The 23,785-nt window shown below is 36.1% G+C and overlaps 2 protein-coding genes and 1 pseudogene across 3 annotated transcripts; 2 read left to right on the forward strand and 1 right to left on the reverse strand.

The window, feature by feature from the left end:
- Positions 1–8,908: 8,908 nt before the first annotated feature.
- LOC145557791 (uncharacterized) lies at positions 8,909–13,327 on the forward strand. The gene is made up of 2 exons (XM_081618970.1): positions 8,909–10,775; positions 11,247–13,327. The coding sequence occupies exons 1-2, from the start codon at positions 8,909–8,911 to the stop codon at positions 13,325–13,327; spliced, it is 3,948 nt and encodes a 1,315-aa protein (XP_081475096.1).
- Positions 13,328–16,031: 2,704 nt separating this feature from the next.
- LOC145559954 (uncharacterized) lies at positions 16,032–20,784 on the forward strand. Its single transcript, XM_081621222.1, has 3 exons — positions 16,032–16,212; positions 17,433–17,535; positions 20,286–20,784. Exons 2-3 carry the CDS (start codon positions 17,445–17,447, stop codon positions 20,486–20,488), a joined length of 294 nt encoding a protein of 97 aa, XP_081477348.1. The 5' UTR covers positions 16,032–16,212; positions 17,433–17,444; the 3' UTR covers positions 20,489–20,784.
- Positions 20,785–20,983: 199 nt separating this feature from the next.
- LOC145559955 (phosphatidylinositol N-acetylglucosaminyltransferase subunit C pseudogene) lies at positions 20,984–23,327 on the reverse strand (annotated as a pseudogene). Its single transcript, XR_014093043.1, has 2 exons — positions 23,205–23,327; positions 20,984–22,517 (listed from the first exon to the last, which is right to left on the reverse strand). The product of XR_014093043.1 is annotated as a phosphatidylinositol N-acetylglucosaminyltransferase subunit C pseudogene (transcript).
- Between the last annotated feature and the right edge of the window lie 458 nt (positions 23,328–23,785).

Genomic DNA, 23,785 nt, shown 5'->3' on the forward strand with positions numbered 1-23,785 from the left:
AGTAACTCTTTACCTTCTGTTTTCACTGGTGTATAGTGGGGACACCCTGGTGTATGGCATGACCAACTACCGCAAAAGAAGCATTCGCTTCCTCTCCTTTTCAGGAACTCCTCAGCATGGTTAAGCAAAAGATTGATCAATGTCACCGACGATCCCTCATCATTATGAGTGAGCTTGACAATGTCAAAAGCATCATGGAGTGAGAACAAGATAATATCATGAGCAGAGTCATTATCGATCGGTTTCCCAAGGACATCCATTTGATTGAACATTTCAATCAGTTCCCTGACATGGGCCCTTACTGACTGACCAGACATGAGTCTTTTAGCCATTATCTTACAATGAACATTGTAAGCCTCATACCTGACACTGTCAGTCCAGGCCAGGAATAGTAAATCTGAGGGATCGAGTTAATGACCTCTCTTACATTATGATCATTGTTGCCTCCACTTCCTAATGCCCCAATGCCACCTCGACAGATAGCACGAAGACATTTGTACAAGATGGTTAGCTCATAGTGCCTGAATCTTCTTTTCCAACAAATTGGAATAGATTCTAAAATGAGTCCTCTGATTTTCTCTGCAGCTGAAACAATTTCAGCATGCCTTTCAGCTTCATAATTTTCTGTATACTTGCTCTCAACAGGAATATATAAACGAGATTCAAGCCCATGGCTTGTGAGAACTTTTCTCAACTCATTTTCCCATTCCCTGAAGTTTCTGAGATTCAGCCTTAAGTTAAGTTTCATTGGTAAAATTGTGTTGTCGTATAAGTTATTCATCTATAAACAAAAACAAACGAGGCAAAGTTCAATAATTATGTTTAACAAACTTTTAAAGTACCATAAGCGATTATAAAACTGGTAACTTTAAAACATTCATTCAATTTAATTGATCCCTATTGAATATAATGATTCTAAGATCCTTTATTTGTGCAATAATTGACCGGACTTTGGCCCTACCATCAACTATTACATTTTCAAGGTGAGTAAACTCTATACTGATTACAACTCTTTGTAATTCTTGGTTGAATAATTATCCATCACATGTTTAATTATTACCCTTAGCTTCAAGGTTCTAAACTCTTTAGGTAACCTTGTTGAGTATAACCAATCAAAAGTGTAAAATTTGTTTTACCCCCACTCCCCTAAGATATAATATGACACCCTTCTTTGGCATGACCCATCATAAATATCGAAGGTTTCATCGGGTTTTTGATTGGAAAAGCTACCTCAATATTACTGGGACCTAGATTCATAATGTTGTGATTATTTAGTGAACTCTAGCGCATCATCAAACAACATAAATAAAATCTAACATGCATAATCTACTAATGCATAAATAAAAAAACATGACATAGTATGGCCCTTAATCCTAAGAAAACTAATAAAGCAAAAACTCCCACTTGAACCTTCATGGATCTCATCCATCTTGCTCCTTTGGGCCTCCACTCCATGGATTCTTGGATTAACTGCAACCTGTAATACTATTTTATTCTATCTACTACTTAAATAAAATAAAATAAATTACAAAAATACTTAACGGTACGCAGACCATATTTATATTACAAAAATACGAAACGATGCGCAGATCGTATTTAGAATCTATGGGCCATACTAGTCTATATAGCAATATATAACATCATATATTATAAAATGCCATATAATAAATCACTCATCATGCTTTCCTAAACTACAACATCGAATGTTCACAGTAAAGGAAACATGACTCCTAAATATCTCATATTTAATTCATTATTGTAATTAGATAATATCATATATTATTCATAACCAATTATAAAATATCATATATTTTAATTTAGGTATGAGATAGAATCAAATCTTATTTTAATTATGGAAGATAAATCATATTTATTTTCCATGATTATCCTAATAACTTTTAGAAAATTCTATCCTAATTACTTGTCAATCACATATTTTAAATCAATTAATATCCTAAAATAATTATGGGATAATCACATTATTTAATCAATTATTATCCAAATAGAATCTTTTGCTCCATAATTATCCTGTCTTAACAAAATTAACAACTTTAACTTTGTTAATTATCTTTTTCAAAATCAAAACTTATCTTTTAATTTTTTTAATTTTGAAAACTGATTTTTATCCAAAATAAAATAATTTTTTTTTGAGAAAGCCGCGTCAGCCACCGTGGTGTGGCCAGCCGAAGCCGGCCACGGTGGCCGTACACCTTGCGGTGTACGCTGCCCCTGCAGCGACGCAAGGACAGCAGCAGCAGCACACGCAACGGGGTGGTGCACTACTGCGCTGCTCCTGTCCGACCCTTGCCCAGCCCACCCTCCCTCCTGGACCACCACCGGTGCGGCAGTCGTCGCGGCTGCGCCACCCAGCCGCGGCTGCCGCACCTCAATCCCCTTTTTTTTTTTATTGATTTTTAATTTAAAACAAAACATTTTTATTAAAATTAAAATTAATGTGGTCCATCTAATTGTAAAATTAAATCATATTCAATTTTAAAATTAGGGTTCTTCATGAATTTAATCCCAATTCAATTTAACTTTTAAATTAAATAGGTTGATCATGAAAAATTCACAATTTAACATGAAATCAAATAGATTAAATTCTCTAAACATAAAACTTTCGAATTAAATCAAAATCAAAAACACAAATTTCATAAATTGGAGTAAATGATTTCGAAATTTTCGAAATATTAAGGGGGGGGGGGGGGGGGTTCGCATTTTTCGAATATTATAGGGCAATTTTCGGATCAATTTAGGGCTAATATGGAGCAAATAATTAAACAACTTTTAATGATTCTATATTGTTAAATCACATTTAATATAATAATTGACCCATAATTAAATTATTGTCCCTCCTAATTGAATTAAAATTGTGGATTATCAAAGGTTTAATACTCAATATATGTAATTGCAAGAGGCTAACTGATACCATTGTTGGGAAATATAGGTACTACGCAGCGGAAATAATCATGAATCATATTCATATAGCACCTAACCAAGGATCTCATGCATAACACATAAAGAGTAAGAATAATACCTTTGAAGTGTGATTCCACTAGTAATCGAGCAAGAATAAGGGAGACAAAGAACCTCATACGTGATTCCTCTACTTGGTGCACAGGCACAGATTAAGACCTCCACTAATGCTAGTTAGTCGCGATCGAACTCTTCAATCGACTTTCTACGGAGAAGTATGAGCAACGAACTAGTCACGAACCACCGCGACCAAAAGGGGGAGAGGGGTGCCATGAGAGTGAGAGTGAGAGAGAGAGAGAGAGAGAGAGATGAGGGTTTTGGGATTTTGTTGCCTTGATTCACAATTCACTGTAAGTTAATTGTGACTCCTGTATATTTGCAACCCTAGGCATGGATCTTATTTATAGATCACATCCATAAATAAGAGTCCATGACCAAGCCCAATTCCTAATCCCAATCAAACTACACTAGCCCAATCCTATTCATGATCAGTTAAATGCTCATAAGGCCCATTAATGGGCCTCTTACTTGCTTAACCCAATACCTTTGTATGTGACCTCATAGGATCCATTCTAGCAGGCTTTGGACTATTTTACTAGCCCAAAGATCATCTCTCATAGTCTAGCAACAGATGATGACGCCCCAAGAGAATGAACTTATTATCTCCATAATAGTGATCCTTGATATATCTAGTAATTGCACTTATCGAAGACACAACTCCTTCAGTGTTAACCACATATCTCAATGCGTCTTCTATGATTTGTTGTTGCCGATTTTCCTCAATAAAATCAAGCAACATGTAGTCATAGATTTCATCACTAGAAGTGGAAGAATTTGAATTACTACTCATTTTAAAAATATTAATATGTAGTTGTAGTTGTGATAGTAGAAGTGTTGTAAGTGAAATAGGTCAATTTATAGGCAATTGAGATAAAAGTTACAAAAAATATTTTGCCATCTGGTAAGTGTAGACACCCATTTGTGTCTCCCCAAAACCAAACCCGGTGATGAGTACCTTTCACGTCGAATCATAATCGAATGAAGCGAAAGTGTGGAAAGTTTAGTGTTGTGGATAGTGTTAACTTCTTTTCTCTTCTCTCTGTTTTTGAAAACTTATTTTAAGAAAACAGTCAATCCAGTTTGGTTGGTCCATGATATGGGCCCAACAGTAGTGTAGTTGGATGGGGTTTGAAAAGAGCTTTCCAACGATATATTATAAGCCCAATTCCGATGAATATTGAGGAAGTTATGGCCAATTTACCAAACTGGGCCCGGTTTGAGCCTTATATGCGGCCCAATGATCTAGAAGAGGGCCTGATATGATTTATCATTCCTAATGCAATTAGGAATGGTTTTAGTATTCTAGATTCTTCTAGAAGGTTCTTTTCATTCCTAATTCAATTAGCATTGATAAGTTGACTTTTGTTGACTTTTCAGAGTTTTAATTAAAATCAAAGAGCATTTTTGAGGAAAATATACGATTTTATGCTCCTGTGCGGAAACACTTATCTGATTTTCGAAAACGCGTCAAAAACAGGACTAGCGCCCACGCCAGGCATTGGCGCCTGGAGCTAGGCCTGGCGCCTGGTGCCAGCTATTGGCGCCTGGCGCCAATTAGCCAGCGTTGGCGCCAGCTCTGTTTCACGTGCGCCAATACTCTATTTTGTTAATTTTATCTTTTTGGCTGATTTTCTCTATAAATAACGTATTAAAAACTCCGTTTTCATTCACCTACAATCAGTTTTCAATTCTCTTTCATTCTCTTTAATCATTCGCTAATTCCCATCAAGAATTCTCTTTTAATCATCCATCAATTCATTCATCTCTCTCTCTTTTCAAACCTTGCTTTTTTACATATAAAATTCCGCATTCACAAGATCTAAAAACACCTAGCCATATTCGAAGTTGCCTTCGCCCTAGACGTGAAAGGTTTAATTTCTGAGGGTTTGGTCCCAAATCTCTCTTTCAATTATTTAATTTAATTGTTTGTTTATTATTTTCCTTGAATTTACTAACATGTGTATTTTGTTATTAGAAAGAGGTACGAGACATCAAAGTAAGTAGTTTAATTGATTTATTGATGTTATGATGTAGAAATCATGTTTAAATTGTTATTATGATATTCCTAGTATCATGTCTAGGGTAATTTTAATATTAAATATGATTGTTACGATGCTTCCTATGTTCTTCCTAATATTTATGATTGTTAGTATCATGTTAGGGTTAAAGATTTGATTTTTATTGCTTAGTGACATGCTAGGATTTGTTATTAATCTTGTTAGTATCATGCCTAGGATCTTGCTATTATTATGCTTTAATATTAACATGAACATGATTATGATGATTATAATTGTTATAATTTATGATGATTATGAATGTTATTATTATTATTATTTTGATGATTATTATTTTAATATGACGATTATTATTATGATTATTATTTTTATGATTAATATTATTATCTTGATGATGATTATAATTTTATTGTCATGATTATTATTATTATTATTATTATTATTATTATTATTATTATTATTATTATTATTATTATTATTATTATTATTATTATTATTATTATTATTATTATTATTATTATTATTATTATTATTATTATGTTGCTTGACATTTATTGTTATTGCTTGATCACGCCTTTTATGCATGTTTAAAGGGAATTGGTACTTGTAATCACGCTTAATAAGATAATTTAATAATCTTGTTAGGTTAATTTGATTATAATTCATGTGATCGCCAATAATAGATTTGTTTGTGCATTAATATTCAACCAACATAGATAAACAGGTTTAGGGTAAACCTATTGATTTCATGTTAATTAGAAAGCGCACATGAATACGATCAGAATAAAGTAGAGGTCTATTATTAGGGCAGGTTCAATCTCTTTTAGATTGGATTTGTACCTTCATCCCCGAACCCTTATTTGGTTCTAGACCTTATGGAGTTGACGATCTCTTGGATCGTTAAGGGGTGTAACCTTCACCCTGTGAATGATTTACAAGTTCCTAAAACTTGTTGGCGACTCTTTTGCTCTATCACAGTGGGGTTCAAGATAGGGGATTAATGCTTGAAATATTCCCTACAGTAAGATATGATTTTTAGCAGATAAAATGAGATTGTTCATTAGAGGATAAGATTTTTAGCAGAGGGATAAGATTTTTGGTAGATAAGGTCAGATTTTGTGGCAGATAAGATAAAATTTTTTGACAGATAAAATGAGATTTTTTCACAGAAGATAAGATTTATAGCAGAGGGATAAGATTTTTGGTAGATAAGATAGAAAATTACATGCTTTTTTTTTAATAGAAACATAATATTATTATTCACACATAAGATTACAACATCTAATATCAAATAAAAATACAAACGATTAAAATTACTACTACGTACGATTACATCTAAAGTACTACAACAAATCTTAAACATAATGTTGTTAGATGAAATATAAACTCTTGATATAGAAACTAAAAGATTAAATACTTAATACATAAAAAATAACTAGTACTTAACTAATATCTCTAAAAAAAACATGTTACTAAACTCCTCTCTAAGTTTCTTGTACATTTCAACTTCAAATTCATCGATGACGGGTTTTGCCATCAATGAACGTAACATGCTAAATTTCATCTCCTCCTCCTTTAGCTTTTTTCCTATCTTCGCTCCTTTTACTTATCAAGTCGATCATTCGTTCTCCTTGATCAAGCCGCTTATCACTAGTTTCGTCAAGAGTTGTGTTGAAAGCTTCAAGGTTTATCAATGTGGAAGAATTACCTTCTGCAGCTATACTCTTTGATTTTTTTATACCCATAGGCCGCTTTCTTCCAGCACCCACACTTGGTGATTCTGGTTCGGATCGTTTCCCACTTCCCTCGCTCTCTAAAGGAAGCTGTTGGATCATATGTGGGTCCCATTTAGGAAAATTTTGCATTGTTTCAAAACAATGCATCAAAGTAAAGTGCTTTCCATGATTGAGTTTTGCATAATACTCATGGGCACGTTGGACATCGTCTCCGCCTGAGTTTTCACTTTTCGGGTGTCGTAGGATGTAATTGTACGCCATAACCCATTTTGAAACCCATCTGTTGAGAAAATCCCAACGTTGTTGCATGGACTTAATAGTCTGTGCATTTATCTCTTCAAGGTTCTCTACTCGTGCCTCTTAGTATAACTTCCCAATTGCAGCCCATAAACCGGCTTTAGTTCGTTTCGTATTTATGGTAACATTCCCACCGGCATTGATGTAGCATGAAACAAGCGCCTTATCCTCAGCTATACTCCATGCACTAGCTTTTTTTTATCACTTGGGTATTCTCTAGTAATGTCAACAACATCATCATCGAGATCTTCTAGATGTTGCGTTTCCCGCACATCTTCCGTTGGAGAAGCAGTGCTACTAACATTTAAACCTGGAGATTGATTCATGGGTTGGGTAAAATGTTGAGACATGGGAAATAACGGGACATTTTGTGAAGATGAACCCCCATGAAATTGGTGAGGAATTTGGGATGTATAATTCGGGTTTATAGGTCTTTGGTGGCTACCAAACCATTGCAAAGCAGCTTGAAATTGTGGATTATTGAATATATTTGGATCAAAAGGGGGAGTGTTTGAATTGTATTGAGAATTTGGAAAATTATTACTCCTTCCATAATTATGATTATTTTCATCCATTACAAAAGAAAATTATAAAAAGACAGGAAAAAGAGGAAGGAGTGAAAAAAGGTAAAAAATTAAAGTGCATAAAAAATGGCCAAAATTAGGTTCATTTTATAGAGAAAAAAAAAATTAAGCCGTTGGTGAAATCAGTTTTTTAAAATAAGTTACCGTTTTTCACTAATTACCGTTATACATATTTTGAGGTAGTAAAATTTTGTTAAAAATAAAAAGATAAAAGGTTGACACTTGTCAAGCAATTGGAGGCCAAATTGAAATTCTAGTCGTTGCCCTTGTGATGACCAAGAAGGCCAAGGTACGAGTAATGCAAATGATCAAGTCCAAGAATCCAATGCTAGGGAGTTAATTCTGTCCAAAGCTTATTTCGATATTACTCCTATGGATTTTGGTGTGCATGGTCCACATACGTCCTCTAATGGTTGCACTTTGCTAAGTGTGACTAATTATCTTGCAAGCAATTGACGAGCTGTTTCAAGGAGGTTTTCAAGCTGGTAGTTAAGCTCATTTAAGGAGTATTATTAGGAGTTTTCTTCTGATTTATTTTAGGGAATAAAGCAGCGTTAATTAGGAGTGAATTATGGACGAATCAAGGGCGTGAATCAAGGGCTGTTTGAATGATACATTTGAACAGTTTTGAGGGTTAATTGCTGGACGTTTTTTTCTCCTTATTTTTAGCTCATTTGTTTGAATTAAGTTAATGATTGTAATGGGGATTAATTTGGACGATTATGAGCCAATTAATTTGCCTTTTATTTCTGTTTTCCCTTAGTTAAATATAGGTGCAAATGATGATGTACTAAGCTATAAATAGCGTGCTATTTGATCAATGAAACATACATCAGATTATTGCATAAACTTCTAAGTTTGTTTTGTTAATTTCGACTTGTGTGAGTTGGAGTTGTTTCCCCAAATTTGCGAGTTTCCAAATTTGAAGAGTTTGAGTTTTAGTGAGAGTTCCTAAAACTAAAGCTTGTAGTTGTTGAATAGGTGAGAGTTCCCTAGCCTCTACTACGTCCAAACAAGTGAGTGAGTGTTCCTCTTTGTTATATCCTCAAGTTAAGGGTGAGAGTTCCCCTAAACTTATTTGATTACTCTAAACTATCATCCCTAAATCAACCTAAACACATCACACGAATTCTAATCCTTTTGTGAGCAAGTTATCCATCTTGTTTACACATCATTTGGCGCGTCAGGTAGGGGGAGAGTTTTCTCAAATTCTTCCAAAAGGGTCGAATACCTACATACCATGGGAGAAAATCAAGAATTGAGGTTGGCTTTGGATGCTCTCAATCGATCCATTGCTAGTCAAGAGAGGTTGGCCGAAACCAATGCCAATCTACAAGGGAATCTTGCTGCCTTGATGGCAAGACTCATGAACGAGCAAGATAGAAGAGATCAAGGTGATGATCCTCCACCTAGGAGGGAAGATAGGAGTCTCAAAGTGGACGTTCCTGCCTTTGATGGGACACTTGATCCGGAAAAGTACTTGGAATGGGAAAAATCTCTGGAGAGGTACTTTGAGTACAAAGATATTCAAGAGGAGGAAAAGAGGTACAAAATAGCCAAGGTGAAATTAAAAGGCTATGGTGACAATTGGTTGCAAGGAGAACAGAGGGGACGTACCCTTAGGGGCAAGGCTTCCATTTCAACTTGGAGCAAGTTGAAGAAAAGAATGAGGGATCGTTTTATTCCTCACAATTATAAGCAAAGCCAATACGTGAAGTGGAGCACTTTGCAACAAAATGGCGATCCGGTTGAAGACTACATCAAGGAGTTTGATAGACTTGCTATTGTGTGTGAAATCACGGAGAATGAAGAACTCAAGATAGGACGTTTTTTGTCTGGGTTGGATCAAGAGTTGCAAGAGAAACTTGAAGGTTATACCAATTTGACCTTCGTAGATGCTTGTAAACTTGTGGTCAAATTTGATTCGAAGAGAAAGAAGAAGAAGCCGATTTACACCCCTCAAGTGACACGAAAACCAACCTTCCCTATAAAGGATGGTTCTTCTTTTGTCAAACCCAACGACCCCCCTAAGAAAGACAAGAAAGATTTCAAGCTAAGTGACATTGTTTGTTACAAGTGCGGAGGAAGAGGTCACTTCAAGAAGGATTGTCCTAATTCAAGAGCTTTGACTATGCAAGAGATAAAGCTTATTGCTAATCAGACTATTAGTTGGGAAGAGTTCGAGGTTGAAGAAGTTGAGGATGTGAATCCTACTGAGGAAAACGAGGAGGAAGATCAATGTTTCCCCGAAGAGGAGGCCAAAACCAATCTGGTTGTGAGAAGGGCGTTGCAAGCTCGTGTGGAGGAACCCTTAGCACCGCAAAGGCAACACATTTTCATCACCAAGTGCAAGGTTAAAGGCGAGGTATGTGATTTAATTGTTGATGGTGGTAGTGAAGCAAATACGGTTTCCAAAACTTTGGTAACTAGGCTTGGGCTTACAACTATAAATCACCCACATCCTTATAAGTTGAGTTGGTTAGACTCTAATTCAAGCACGGGGGTTAGAAAACAATGCATGGTTAGTTTTTCCATTGGATCTTATCATGATACTCAATTGTGTGATGTTGTGTCTATGGATGCTTGTCATATTTTGCTTGGTAGACCTTGGCAAACTGATCGTAATTCTCAACATGATGGGTACCATAACACTTACACTATAACTCACCAAGGAAAACAAAAAAAATTGCACCCTTTACCACCCCCACGGTTTTCACTAAAACCTAAACAGTCTAAAGAGGTGTCATTGCTTACTCTTAAAGAATTTGAAAGAGAAATTGATGGTGAGGATGAGTTGTACTTGTTGTATTCGAAGGAAGTCCACGAAAAATTTGTTAGTCAAAACCCTAATTTGGCTAAGCTGATTAAGGACTTTGAGGATGTTTTTCCCGATGAGTTACCTAACGGATTACCACCTTTGAGGGGAATTGAACATCAAATTGATCTCATTCCCGGCGCACCTTTACCTAACAAACCTGCCTATAGGTGTAATCCCATGGAAACTAAGGAGTTACAACGTCAAATTGAAGAATTGATGGGTATGGGGTATGTGCGTGAGTCTATGAGTCCTTGTGCTGTTCCTGCTCTTTTGGTTCCGAAAAAAGATGGTACATGGCGTATGTGTATTGATAGTAGGGCTGTTAATAACATTACTATCAAGTACAGGTTTCCGATCCCAAGGCTCGATGATATGCTTGATGAATTGAGTGGTTCTAAGGTGTTCTCCAAAATTGATTTGCGAAGTGGTTATCACCAAATTCGAATGAGAGAAGGGGATGAATGGAAGACCGCTTTCAAGACCAAGCACGGTTTGTATGAGTGGCTCGTAATGCCATTTGGGCTCACCAACGCTCCTAGCACTTTCATGAGGTTGATGAACGAGGTATTGAGACCTTTTCTTGGCAAGTTCGTGGTGGTGTATCTTGATGATATCCTTATTTATAGCAAGAATAGGGATGAACATTTGATCCATTTGTTCGAAGTTTTCATTGTATTAAGAAAGCAAAAATTGTATGGAAAACTTGAAAAATGTAATTTTATGCTATATGAGGTCACTTTTCTTGGTTACATTATTTCAGGTGAAGGCGTGAAAGTCGATCCTAGCAAGATTGAGGCTATACAATCATGGCCTAGTCCCAAGACACTCACGGAGGTCCGTTCTTTCCATGGATTAGCTTCCTTTTATAGGAGGTTCATTCGCAATTTTAGCACTCTCATGGCTCCTATCACCGAGTGCACAAAGAAGGGTTCATTTGAATGGACTCCCCAAGCTCAAAAGGCGTTTGAGGTGATCAAAGAGAAGATGTGCAACACACCCGTCCTAGCACTTCCAGATTTCTCAAAGCCATTTGAAGTTGAGTGTGATGCAAGTGGGAAAGGAATTGGTGCTGTGCTGATTCAGGAAGGGCGTCCTATTGCCTACTTTAGTGAGAAGTTGAGCCAAGGCAAGCTAAATTATTCCACCTATGACAAGGAGTTCTATGCAATGGTGCGAGCTTTGGATCATTGGTCACATTACTTGAGGCCACAACCGTTCATACTTCACTCCGACCATGAGTCTTTGAGGTTCATCCATGGTCAAAAGAAGTTGAATTCAAGGCATGCTAAGTGGGTGGAATTCTTGCAAACATTTAACTTTTCATCCAAATATAAAAGTGGAAAGGCGAATGTTGTTGCGGATGCCTTATCTAGAAGGCATACTTTACTTGGAGTCGTTGAAGCTAAGGTCCTTGGGTTCGAATTGATCAAAACATACTACAAGGAAGATGATGATTTCAAGGCTATATTGGAGAAATGCGTGAATGGAGTTTATGATTTATTTTCCTTACAAAATGATTTTCTTTTTAAGGGGAATAGATTATGCATTCCTAGGTGCCCAATTCGAAGTTTATTGATTCATGAGACACATGGCGGTGGTCTAGCCGGTCATTTTGGAGTCCAAAAGACTATGGAGCTTCTTCAAGCTCACTTTTATTGGCCTAACATGTTGTCTACTGTCCACCATGTTGTAGCTCGTTGCTCTACTTGTCAAAGGGCGAAGATGGTGTTCCATAAAGGTCTTTACAAGCCTTTGCCAGTACCGGAGCGACCTTGGGAAGACATAAGCATGGATTTTATTGTGGCTTTACCTAGAACTCAAAGAGGTAAGGACTCAATAATGGTGGTGGTTGATCGTTTCTCAAAGATGGCTCACTTTGTGCCGAGCCATAAAACTGACGATGCTATGAAAGTGGCAAGATTGTACTTTGATGTGATAGTGCGTTTTCATGGAGTTCCACGCACCATTGTTTCTGATCGAGACACAAAATTCCTAAGTCATTTTTGGAAGTCTCTGTGGCGCTTGATGGGAACTAAGTTGCTGTTTTCTACCTCACATCACCCACAAACTGATGGCCAAACCGAGGTGGTGAATAGAGTGCTAGGTTCTTTGCTTAGGACCTTGGTTAGTAAGAGCACCAAAGATTGGGATGTTAAGCTTGCTCATGCCGAGTTTGCTTACAATAGAACTCCTAGTGCTACTACAAAGTACTCTCCTTTTGAAGTAGTCTATGGTTCTAATCCCTATGTTCCAATTGATCTCATAGCTCTACCACAAGACAAGTTCGTGCATGGAGGCGCCAAAGAACAGGCCGAGTTCATGGTCAAAATCCACAAGGAAGTGAGAAAGAACATCGAGAAGGCTAATGAAATCTACAAGAAGCAAGCTAACAAAAGAGTCAAAAACGTGAAAAGCTTTGAAGTTGGTGACTTAGTGTGGATCTACATGAGAAAAGAAAGGTTTCCAGCTCAAAGGAAGAACAAACTCATGCCACGAGCCGAGGGTCCATTTGAGGTGGTGGAAAAGATCAATGACAATGCCTACAAAGTTAATTTGGGAGGGAAGTATGGGGTTTCAAGCACGTTCAATGTGGGAGATCTAGCACCATACTATGATGATGAAGAATTGAGGGCAATTCCTTTCGAAGAAGGGGAGGATGACCAAGAAGGCCAAGGTACGAGTAATGCAAATGATCAAGTCCAAGAATCCAATGCTAGGGAGTTAATTCTGTCCAAAGCTTATTTCGATATTACTCCTATGGATTTTGGTGTGCATGGTCCACATACGTCCTCTAATGGTTGCACTTTGCTAAGTGTGACTAATTATCTTGCAAGCAATTGACGAGCTGTTTCAAGGAGGTTTTCAAGCTGGTAGTTAAGCTCATTTAAGGAGTATTATTAGGAGTTTTCTTCTGATTTATTTTAGGGAATAAAGCAGCGTTAATTAGGAGTGAATTATGGACGAAGCAAGGGCGTGAATCAAGGGCTGTTTGAATGATACATTTGAACAGTTTTGAGGGTTAATTGCTGGACGTTTTTTTCTCCTTATTTTTAGCTCATTTGTTTGAATTAAGTTAATGATTGTAATGGGGATTAATTTGGACGATTATGAGCCAATTAATTTGCCTTTTATTTCTGTTTTCCCTTAGTTAAATATAGGTGCAAATGATGATGTACTAAGCTATAAATAGCGTGCTATTTGATCAATGAAACATACATCAGATTATTGCATAAACTTCTAAGTTTGTTTTGTTAATTTCGACTTGTGTGAGTTGGAGTTGTTTCCCCAAATTTGCGAGTTTCCAAATTTGAAGAGTTTGAGTTTTAGTGAGAGTTCCTAAAACTAAAGCTTGTAGTTGTTGAATAGGTGAGAGTTCCCTAGCCTCTACTACGTCCAAACAAGTGAGTGAGTGTTCCTCTTTGTTATATCCTCAAGTTAAGGGTGAGAGTTCCCCTAAACTTATTTGATTACTCTAAACTATCATCCCTAAATCAACCTAAACACATCACACGAATTCTAATCCTTTTGTGAGCAAGTTATCCATCTTGTTTACACATCATTTTTGCTACTTTGAAGTTTCTGTCATATGTCAGTAAGTTTTCAGTTTCTTTTTTTTTTGTACCAGCTAAACGTCGCCGTTTGTCCATTAAAATTGCTCAAGCGGTGGGTTTTGGCTGATTTGCTCCATCCTATTTGACACAGAGGACGAGGTGAATAATCCTTCACCAGATGAGGATGAATGAGACTCCTTTTCCCCTTAGGATCCTCTATACTACCTAACATCAAAGAGGATTACTCCAAATCAGCAAAAGTACCATACAAGAGGACATATATCCTCTTTGATATTCATGCTCTAATAGTTTTTGCGGAAAATTTTTGTTTGTTATTTGATTGATTTTTGATGTTTATTAAAAATGCGTTTATTAATTAGTATTTACTAATATGGCCACTAGACTTAATCAAACCAAGTCCCGCCTGAAAAATTCTCAGGTTAAGGCAGCCTAAAAAATCCATAAATAAATAATTTTTTTTATTTTTTTATTTTTTTTTACTTTGCCTATTAACATAGATTATGACATTATAATGTCTATATACGAAGTATTTGATTTGTATGTTTTATCATATTTTATTGGTTCGATATAATTAATTTTCTTATCAACAAAAAGCTAAAACAAAAACCTAGACCAATTCTTTTCTCTCTTAAAAAAAAACCCTAAAATTTCCTTTGTTCTCTCTCTTCAAACCTAGCCACCATATTAAACCTTAGTGGTTGTCATTGATTTTTATCGATGGTAAGCCCCAAATTCTTCTCTAGTTTAATGTTTTTAGTCAATTAAGAATCAGTACGTTGACTTTAGTCAGTCCCTCCATGTAAGGTTTAGTAGTGTTTTGTTTGTTTTTAGTGTGTGCAGGGATACAAATTAAAATTTGAAAGATTTGTCTTGCAAATTTGTGGAATTGTAGGTCTGTTGTCATAAGGGTACAGATTTGGAAGATTCATCTTGCAAATTTACCGATCTGGATGATTAATAATTTTATCACTTTTGCGACTATACATCAATGGAGTTCCGTCAAAAATCAATCAATCAATCAATCAAAGCCTTAATCCCAAAAGTGGGGTCGGCTAACATGAACCAAATATGATTATTCCGTGTAGTCATCAACATAAATCTTTCTCCTCCATCCCTTACGATCCAAAACTTCATCCTCACGTAAATCCATGCACTTCATATCCTTCCTCACTCCTTCCAACCAAGTCATTTTTGGTCTCCCTCTTCCTCGTTTAATCCCTCCATGATCCCACTCTTCCACTCTTCGCACCGGTGCACCCACGGAGTTCCGTCAAAAATGATGCAAAGAAATCTAAAATTATCCAAGAGCGGTTCATAGCAATGTCATTAGTTTAGGGGTGTATAATAATACTTGTATTGAGAATTTAGATTTTTTAAGAGATGATTGTAAGTGCTGAATGCCTATTAATATTTAATGAAATCACCCCTCCTTATTCCATCAAAAAAAAAAAAATATAATATTGTACATGACACGGGCGTTAAGCTAATAGCTACCTAAAAGGTACTCAAAACTAGCAGCGGACACGCTCTTACCCATTTTGATATGATAGTGGGGGCATTTAAAAAAAGAAAAGGGTTTTTCTAAGTTATACCCCTAAGGTATTCGAGTTTCTAAGGTGTACCCATACTTTTTCAAGTTTCTAAGTTGTGCCCCTCAACTCACTACCATTAATGAATGGTACCCTCCTTGGGACTTCCACGTCACCTAAAGTTAACTATAAATTTAATAGAAAGATGATAAAAGGTAAGGAAATGATAGGAGAAAGAAATCTTAGCCACCGCAACCCTAATAATGAAAACTGAAGCCACGAAATCACACTCTCAATTAACTTTTAAATAACTAATAAGGGGACATTTTAGTATTGATAAGGAGTTGAAGGGCACAACTTAGAAACTTGAAAAAGCATGTGTACACCTTATAAACTCGAATACCTTAGCTTTCCACCCAAAACCAAAAAAAAAAATGGTTTTCTTACTCGTCGTTGAACTTATCAAATCAAATAAATTAATCCATCGACTCCGGAGGCTGTAGCAAGCTCAGCTAATTCTTTTTTACACCAGTTTTCCACCCAACAAAACCACAGCTCTATACAAAGATTTCAAAATTTCTTGAGTTTGATTACCAAAATCTAAGTCAAGAATCAAAAACCCAAGGTTTGATTTATTACTCTTTTCATTTGCTCAGTTCCTGTATCATTGATTTTATTATAAATTTATTTTCTTTTTCTGTTTGATTTACAGTATGCTCAATAATTGTTGAGAAAATACAAGTTCATGTTATTACTTATTAGCTTGCCTCAGGAAATTAAATTAGAGTCAAAGTTGCTAGATCACCTGATACCCATCTGATTTTAATTCATATATATTGTTTTTTTTTTTTCCTCAATGTGATGTATTTATTTGGCAATTATCATATGTTCATGATTTTCCGTGGAAAAGATGAATTTATGAATTGGGTCTCAAGCCACTAGCTTAAGTTTTGATTGAGTTGGTTTTTGAGGAATTAACAAGTAACAAGTCTATTATGATATCAAATCTTAGGGGGGTCTTAATGAACTATATATGTTGGCTAATATATGGGGATGTTATGTGCAAATGTGCACGGTCTAGGCTTCAAAATTCAAACCCAATAAGCATTTGTGTGAAGGAGTGTATTTAAGATAAACCATATGTTGGTTCTCTCCCGAATACAGATGCACCTCAGCACCTCCAAATTGATATGACAATAACTATATATGGGGCAAATGGAGGGTTTGCTTTTGTATGAATCGTATTCCCTTTTGATTATTGCCGCGTTACTTGAGAACACAAGCCTTCTAGTGTACTATTGTAACTACAAATAAGAAAACACAATTCTAAAGTGTATGCAATGAACGCATCTGTCCGTGTGTGTCAAGTAAGAAGTAAACTACCTAAGTGGCCTTTAGAAGAGCTTTGTAATTGATTCTTACATTTCTTCTTAGAATTTTCTGCATTGCATTGATTTGTGTTGTAACTTTTAAACAATTTTTATGAAATTTAGGAAGGCTTTTGTGGAGTGCCTTTAATAGGAAATGGGATGATTCCCAGGGTCGGGAGTGATTTGATCTGTCTTACTGTTTTGTCTGTTTACATCTGTTTTTATGCAAAATTTTAATAAGATAAAGTAAGTACAAATTAATGTCACTTAACTCACTCATTATCCTTGCGAACCACAATCTTGAACCGTTGGATTGATTTGTGGTACTGGTTTGACAAATTAGGTTCCCTTGCCAGTTAAATGTAATAGAACATTTTGTGTTCTAAGTAAACAATATTTAAAATTTAATCTGCTGTTTATTTGGTCATCAATGCTCATCAAAATTTATTTGTCCTTGTTGACCTTTTGTCCTCAGGTTACGGCAGCAATGGTGACCAGAAAGTTCTTTGTAGCCTCAATATGCATGTGGGCAGTTCCATTTGCAATCTTATACGGCTTTCAGCATGGCTGGTACCCTGGTAAGTCCTTTTATCTCTAAGTTCACTTGTAGATAAGACCCAGTGACTCTGTCAAACTCGCTATGAAGTTGATAGTTATGTTAGTTGCCTTTCAATGTGATAAATTTATGGTTATGCTTAAATAAAAACTATTCATATCGCCCTGGGATTTGTCTACTCATATTAGGATCCGAGCCTTTCTGTGACACCATTTGACTTTCAGGGGTCTCACTCTAATCACATTAGACACTTGCAAAAACAGGGCTAGCCCATCTAGATGCCATGTTTAAATAACCCACACCTGCATTTAATGATTACATGACGGTCAGTGTTTCTCATAGAATGATGAGTGATTCCAACAAATAATTATTTCCATTCTCCTTCTTGTAGTTTAGAGTTTGGCTCACAATTCTTGGCGAGTTGGCAGTGAAGGTGTAATAGACTAGCTTGGAGGGGTAGTATAGGTATTTTAGTAATACTAGTTTATTAGGGTTAATAGTCCTTAGTATAAATAGAGAAGGAAGGGAAGGAAATAGGTAGGAAGAAATATGGTGAGAACCTTTTGGAGAGTTATGGTCTAAAGCCATTATTGGAGAGTTGTGAGCTAAACTCACCATCGAAGCTTGATAGCCTTAAGCTATTAACCTATCGTTTGTAACCCTTTTACCATTATCATTCGTTAGTAAAGCTTCCATCTTTCCATTCTTGCAACTTACAAAAATCAGATTATCTACATGATTCAAAGAATCGATTTTTCCCTATAGTTTTACTGTTATTTGCATAAGTAAGCAGTAAACATCAGTTCATTACAGAAGGTTGATAAGATGGTGAAAATCTTCCTATTCGATGATGATTTCTCTCCCTTAGAGGGGGCCATCATGTAAGAGGAATTGGGCAACAATTAGAAGCTGAGGATGTCATGACCTTGCAATAATGAGCCAGATTATATAAGTTTTGTGAGCACTGGCTGGTTCACTCACTAGACTAACTTTCAATTAGTGGTCAGAAATTTGCAGCTTAAGGTTTTCAAAGGATTCATGATTTTGTCTTGAAAAAACTAAAAGACCTTTGTGATTTGAAGGAGGTTGGTTGAAAGATGATTACTCAGCTTGAATTCAGGACTTTCAGGTGTTGCTTGCCCCCGTCTCATTAACATAATCAGCATTCAGCTCCATAAGTCATCAACAATGTAGGAGGCTTGGAGCTCATGGTTGGGTGGCCCATCATGTTTTTGGTTGTACTCTTGCCAACTTGGATATGTAGGATCTGTGCTCCAATGATACTAAATTCTCATAACCTTAACCCCAACATGAAGGGATACGACATACGGTCAGTCGGTCATGCATCGACTACTTTCACTCTAACAGTGATGGTTTCATGGAGAGCTTTAAGTAGTGGATTTAGTCAACCCCCTTTTCCTCTCACTCTTTCTCAGTGTACCACATGTTCATGGTCATTTGTGTGAAGATGACATGAACTCTGGGGGCTAATAAAATTTCTCTTCACCTTTCTCCCCATAGATAACTAATCATGTGATGACTTTTAAAGACAATATATTAGCGAGATGCCTTCATTGTACTTGCATGAGGCCTTTTCGTTGTCATTAGCTGATGTGGACAAACTCCAGTTGTTTCTGAGGAAATTACAATCACTATTGTTAATGCTACTGTATTGCAAAGGGCATATCTCTTGGTGAAGGACCCAAGTTATGAGGGCAGGAAGTTAACTACCCTTCAACATGCTCTGTATTCATGCCTTCATGATTATCTAGTGAGAAAACATGTAATCTTGCTCTTTTTACTCTAATATCTCCCCACTATCGTAGTATGGCAAGTAACAATCATCACGAAAGCGCTCCGTGTGTATGACAGTATGAGTAACTTTATTGTTAAAGATAAGTTAAAATGGAAGTTCTCCGTTCATGGTCCTTCGTGTGAGAAAAATGGATACTTTGCTCTGCTAATCTTAAACTGATTTGTGACCCTGCTTTTCTTCCCTCTTCCAGGATCATACTTTTAGGATGAAAAGTTGATTCAGAGTATCAGACATTTCTGACATTCAATTTTTAATGGATTACCTTCACCACATAGTTTATTGGGAAGTGGAGTAAATATTTCATCTTTTCTGATTCTAGATTTCTAGTTGACGTAGTGAAAATAAGGTTGTTAATGATGTTAGAAAAAAAGAATTTAATTATATTATCGGTCCATATTCTGCTTTCCTGTTTCTTCTTTATTATCTGGGGACTACAGGGTAATTTCAGTATATGCATACCCTTGTCATCTACAAGAATGTTTTATTGGTTATAAACATGAAACTTTCTTTTGTACAACATTTGCTAATTCAAAAGGCAACGTCGGACTTTTGGACAGCAATTTACCCAATTTTGTCACCTAATTGTCCTGTTCACAGAATCGAGGCCTATTATTGCTCTTAATGCTTGACATTAGTATTTGAAGCTGTTTTTGCTTAATTGTTTCTATTCATACTGTTTATTTTGCTCACACCCTTACATCCTGAGAGGGTATTATAAGATTTCTGGATATTGCAGCACCTTTGTGATGGCCACTTACCTATTTTTCCTGTTCTTAGGATCAAGATCAATTATTACTCCTAATGCTTAACATTAGGATTTAAGCTACTTCTGCTATGCTGTTTTCATTTCAACTGTTTAATTTGTTTTAATTATCTTGTGTTAGATATACAAAATCACAACTCATACTTTTAACCATCATTACCTCTGCTAATGCTTATTTATGCATAAATTTCAGGTTTCTCAAACATATCACCTTCTTCTCAGATACTGCTAAGTGGGTTTCTTGCTGTGGTATCAGTAAATATAATGCTTGCATTTTACATATGCATGGCAATGAAAGAGCCTATTGGTAAGCACAAGCCAGATCCTGCTTTTGTAGCCAAGGCTACGGTTACAAATAACCAAAGAAAACCCAGTGGTGGTGCTAAAGTGGACTAGGCATGTTCATACAGCCTGAAAAGGACCTCAGACTGCAAAGTGGGAGCACGAGGAAGATCTGAACAGTCCAAAGCGCTGATATTTTAGGAAAATTTTGATAGCCTGTAATGAACGTTATTTGTACTATGTCTCTCAGTTCTAATTCAGTAGAAATAGAAGTCTTTGATTTTCTTCAGCAAAATTTACTCTTTTTTAGTTTATAATAATTGTCTTATCCATTCGGATGGGCTAAAATACTGCTGCTCATCTACTTAATGTAGTGAGCTTTTATTTATCTATTCTTTAATTGATTTTGAGAGGTTTATAGTTAACTTTCTTCTATGTCCTATTCTGTTTATCCTTGCCATAATGGAGCTAGTGAGTTTCCTTAAAACTGCAAGCCTCGTTAATCTGCATTGTACATGAACTATTTCACACATCTTAGTGCGATAATTCAAGAATTAATGCAGAATTATAAGAGTTCAGCACACAGATGAAGTAAGGACACAGATCATGAACAATGGGAGAAAACTTTAGCTCCATACATTTACATAATTTCATTACATAAAATTGCCCTACATACACTGTATCAAAAGTGATCATGAACAACGGGAGAAAACATTTTCCCAACCCATACATTACAAAATTTCATTTACATAAAACTAACCTACTACATTATCAAAACTTCATAATATCTACTGATTAATCTCATTTCTTCCTTTCTATAACAAAAACTGTTAAAAAGTATTAATATAGCGCTTACTGCAACTCACTGCTAAAGTGCTAAGGTGTGGACTCCTCAAATTGCTCTGCAAAACCTTCAAATTGCACACCAACCTGGAAGCCTACTCCCAATTTCTGAAAATCCTGCAGTGTCCACTGAATAGCAGTTTCTAAGCACAAACCTTTATCAAGGTACAGGACGGACAAGGAAAGACTCATATATATGAGGTGAACCAATTAGTCTTGGCTTATCAAAGAGCATAAAGGCAAGCCATGACTTCCACTTGCACATGTCAAAAGGCTAGAATCGGTTCACAATAATCAAATTTACAAGCCTCATTTCTGCTTAAGATGATTCTCCGACCAAAGAGATGATGGTGTGAGTAGTGAGACAACTCAATCATTGTCCAAAGCACTCACTATTCATTAATGTCAAAGCAGAGCTTGGCCTCATCCCATGGACCATTTATTTCAAACTTGTATTTTTGAATTCTGGTAAGCCAATAAGGACAGATGAAAGTGATAAAAACCAGCAATCCTAGAAGTATGCCGAAGAAAAATCCTTGCAGTCTATAAACTAGCACCAAAGTGAGACCCACCACTCCCAGTGAAAACCATAGATACAACCAGAATGAATATCTCTTGATACAGTATGCAACAAAAGGAGCAAAGAGGAAAACCTGCAAGGAAAACAACACAATAGCAAAAACAAGTTGCCTTGATTGGAGTTGGGAAGCAATCAAAACCGAAGCAATGATGGACATGTTCAAAGAGATATTGCTACTTAAAGTAGGATTTGTCAGAGAACCAGGATCCTTCACAGTGCACCCAGTGTAGTCATGCAAAAAGAGATGGAGGACAATAAGCATAGTCGTTAGAGCCCAAATGGAGTCCGAACTAATGGATTTCGTTAAAGTGTGGTAAATTGGAGACAAGGCATACAACCCAGTTATGAAATACAAGATGTTAAGAGCATATTGGGCGAAGAGTTTGAGGGAAATCATCCTCGCAGTTAAAATGAGAACTACGAAGCCTGAAACTAGCATAGTTATATCAAGAAGCAAGAGGGATTTTAAACTAATAGTTGAGGCAAGAGTGTAGGTCCAGACCAACACCACAAGGATGACGGTGCAAAGATACTGGGAAATGGACACTGAATCAAGGATCACCTTACACAAGTCCCTCTTGACAACATTAGCATTTGTGACCATATCCTCGAGGAATGAATCACCTGTATAATTATCATCAAACCCCGGCTGCATACCTCCATAAGCTACCTTTCTCCATTTCCACGGAGCAGGGGACAAATCTTCCTCCATTCTTGTACCTAGAAACAGAAAAATATTTCAAGAATATATTTCAATTACTTAAAACTTCACAATCTGTCTTCAGACCCAAATTCCAAAATGAAATAAAAGGTGACAATCCAGCTACTCTAGACCAAATGAACGCGAAAGTAATCAATTTTGATCCTCATATCCACACCCATAAGGTAAACCACAACCCGAAAAACCCGGGCAACACATCATAGCCCACAAATTCACAAGAGACAAAACCGATTTGATCAATCACAGTAACAAATTAAAGACTCTGCAAATCAAAAGTTTCCTGCATATGAATCAGAACCAACATGAAATCAAAACTAACATTAAAGGGTTATAAACAACTGCTAGCAACAAATTAGCAATCAAATTGGAATCAATTATCAAATCAGGTCTCACAGTAACAAATTAAAAACTCTGCAAATCAAAAGTTTTCTGTATATGAATCAGAACCAATATGAAATCAGAAGCAACATTAAAGGGTTATTTAGCAACCAAATTGGAATCAATTCAGGTTCCAAAAATCAAAATGCGAATGTTAGTTCATACATTCAGTAATATTACCAATAGTTTAATAATTCACCTCAGAAGAACCCTAATTTGACTATAATGAAAATTAATCAGCGATAAACTTTAGATTGTAACATTGATATTCAATGATTAAAAGATATGAAAAAAAAAAAGAAGCTTACCTCAAATTCTGTTTCAATGGAGGAGTTAGCTAAGAAGCCGCTACAATGGAGGAAACAGTGTACGCGCGTCGCTCATTGGAGTTGTTTAAAGTCGCAAATAAATCCATTTTTTACTACAGAGTATTCATTGGTAAAAATACTATAAAATTTTAATTTTAATGTCAATGCACAAGTTTGACCTTATTTTATTTTTATTTTTACATAAAAGCAAAGCCAATGGTTGCCCAAATTAATGGTGGTCATCAAATTTTTTTTTTAATATCTCTCTCTTCCATCTCATCTATGCCCAATCACCATGCCCAGTTATGCCCACATATACCCATTGGTTGCCCTTTATTTTTTTTATGATCATAAATTCATAATATTCATCACTAACTAAGAAAATAATAATAAAAAAGATAGTCCACTCATACCGTGACAAGTGGCACACACATATTATTTGCCCACCCTTTGCCAATGGTCATAGTCATCAGGTCATGACCTGATCATTAAATTTATCTCTCCTAAAGTATCATCTTTTGAATTTTTTAATATTTTTTAATATTTTTTTTCTTTCTCTCTCTTGATGCCCACCTTAAATG

Source organism: Chenopodium album, chromosome 9, assembly GCF_948465745.1.
Source record: "Chenopodium album chromosome 9, dcCheAlbu1.1, whole genome shotgun sequence".
NCBI lineage: Eukaryota > Viridiplantae > Streptophyta > Magnoliopsida > Caryophyllales > Amaranthaceae > Chenopodium > Chenopodium album.